The sequence below is a fragment of the Triturus cristatus genome, chromosome 1_2 (genome assembly GCF_964204655.1).
Source record: "Triturus cristatus chromosome 1_2, aTriCri1.1, whole genome shotgun sequence".
NCBI classification, from domain to species: domain Eukaryota; kingdom Metazoa; phylum Chordata; class Amphibia; order Caudata; family Salamandridae; genus Triturus; species Triturus cristatus.
In genome coordinates this window covers 947244423-947246280 of record NC_140580.1, presented here as the reverse complement: position 1 = coordinate 947246280, position 1858 = coordinate 947244423, and the positions used below count along the sequence as shown (strand labels likewise).

The 1858-nt window shown below is 39.2% G+C and overlaps 1 protein-coding gene across 1 annotated transcript; it reads left to right on the top strand.

Annotated features, from left to right (window-relative positions):
• Positions 1 to 237: 237 nt before the first annotated feature.
• On the top strand, positions 238 to 1185 carry LOC146868416 (olfactory receptor 1G1-like). Its single transcript, XM_085624119.1, has one exon. It carries the CDS (start codon positions 241 to 243, stop codon positions 1183 to 1185), a length of 945 nt encoding a protein of 314 aa, XP_085480245.1. The 5' UTR covers positions 238 to 240.
• Positions 1186 to 1858: the final 673 nt, after the last annotated feature.

Below are 1858 nucleotides of genomic sequence, written 5' to 3'. Positions count from 1 at the left end.
GATTAAATGACTTTTTAGCACATTCAAGCCATCTCATCACAGAGTCATATGGAGACAAATGAAAATCCCCCTTAGAGGACAATGTTAGCTTACAACCTGCAAAACAGGGAAGAGTGCTATAGAATAAATCATTGTGAGATTGTTAGGTGTGGACAGAGGGCTGGACAGAAATCTGCTAACTTCATTAACACTTTCAATATTTTTCAGCTGCTGTTTATTTAGAGCGCTTCGTTGGTAAAAATGGAGAACAGAAACCAAACTTTGGTGATGGAATTTGTCCTTCTGGGACTCTCAGACAACCCAGACCATCAGCTTCCATTATTCATTATTTTCTTGATAATGTACTCTATTGCAATATTAGGTAATGTCATCATCATTTTAGTCATCACCACTGAGTCAGAGCTCCACAGCCCCATGTATTTCTTCATCGGCCACCTGTCGCTAGCAGACATCTGCATCACTTCGGTCACTGTTCCCAACATGCTCGTGAACATCATGTCGAAGGCGAGATCCATTTCTTTAAGGAATTGCATCACACAGCTGTACTTCTTTATAGCATTTATGTGCATAGAGAGCTACTTACTTGCGATCATGGCTTATGACAGATATGTTGCCATATGTAGACCATTTCATTATGTCCTGGTGATGAACAGGAGAGTCAATATCCTACTTTCAATGGGCTCCTGGACCACAGGTTTTCTAAATTCCTTGCTGCACAGTGTGATGATTTCATTGTTGTTCTTCTGTGGACCTAACGTCATTGAGAACTTTTTCTGTGACTTACCAGCAATGCTGAAGCTTTCTTGCTCAAACACATCTGCCAATGAGCTCCTGATCTTAACTGAAGCCACAGTACTGACCGTGGCGTGCATCTTGACCATTGTGATATCGTACATATCCATAATTTCTGCCATCCTGAGAATCCGGTCCAATGAAGGGAGACGTTGTGCTTTTTCCACCTGTTCTTCTCATCTCATCGTAGTTAGTTTATACTACGGGACCATTCTTTTCAGTTATATTCGACCAACATCAAGCTACTCACTTCAGAAGGACAAAGTAGGGTCAGTGATTTATACCATTGTCACCCCATTGGTAAACCCTTTTATTTACAGCTTGCGTAACAAGAATGTGAAAAAAGCTATGCAAAGATTACTGAAAAGACAGCGATTTTTTCAGCATTTTTAGAAGTACATTGAATCACCAACACAAGAAGCTCTTGCATACAATATACTTTCTGTTGCCCTGAGGAAATATGAATTAAGTTAATCTCACTATGCGTACACCCTATAGAAAAGCTTACATTAGAATCCACATGGCTCCATACTCGGCCCCTAATGCATACATTTTTCTGAACTATATACATATGAGCATTCACTAGAATAGGCCATCACTCATTCCGCACTAGCTATCTTATGTACCATGTGCCAGGGATGGATGCTGTAGAGTATCCAACCAATCACCACCTGAAACCTCAATAATTAAGCCGCATGGCTCTAGCCACCTGATGAAAAAAGTTGGTCATAATTACAACTTTGCTCACAGCATGAACGCAGATTCTTGGCAGCAGTCTCGCTTAGTAAAGAGAAACTCTGACTGCCATTTCCTTTGAATTTTATTTGAATGGCCCAACTATTTACAAGCACATCATAATGCAGGTTGTTCATGCCCACACAAACACTCAGATTATGAGCGAGGGGATGGTAATGATAAAGCTTACTTGGGGTTCAAAAGTACAAAGTATAATTATGAATGACATTTCTAAATAAAAAAATATAGTTAATATTTAAAAGTTTTAAGATTTAATAAACATTTAAAAATGGCTACTTGTTTGAAACTTTGGGAAGCATTTGACACAACT

Bases quoted from the DNA above. Each gene is read 5' to 3' on its own strand.
- LOC146868416 (XM_085624119.1), top strand. From the start codon at position 241: ATGGAGAACAGAAACCAAACTTTGGTGATGGAATTTGTCCTTCTGGGA.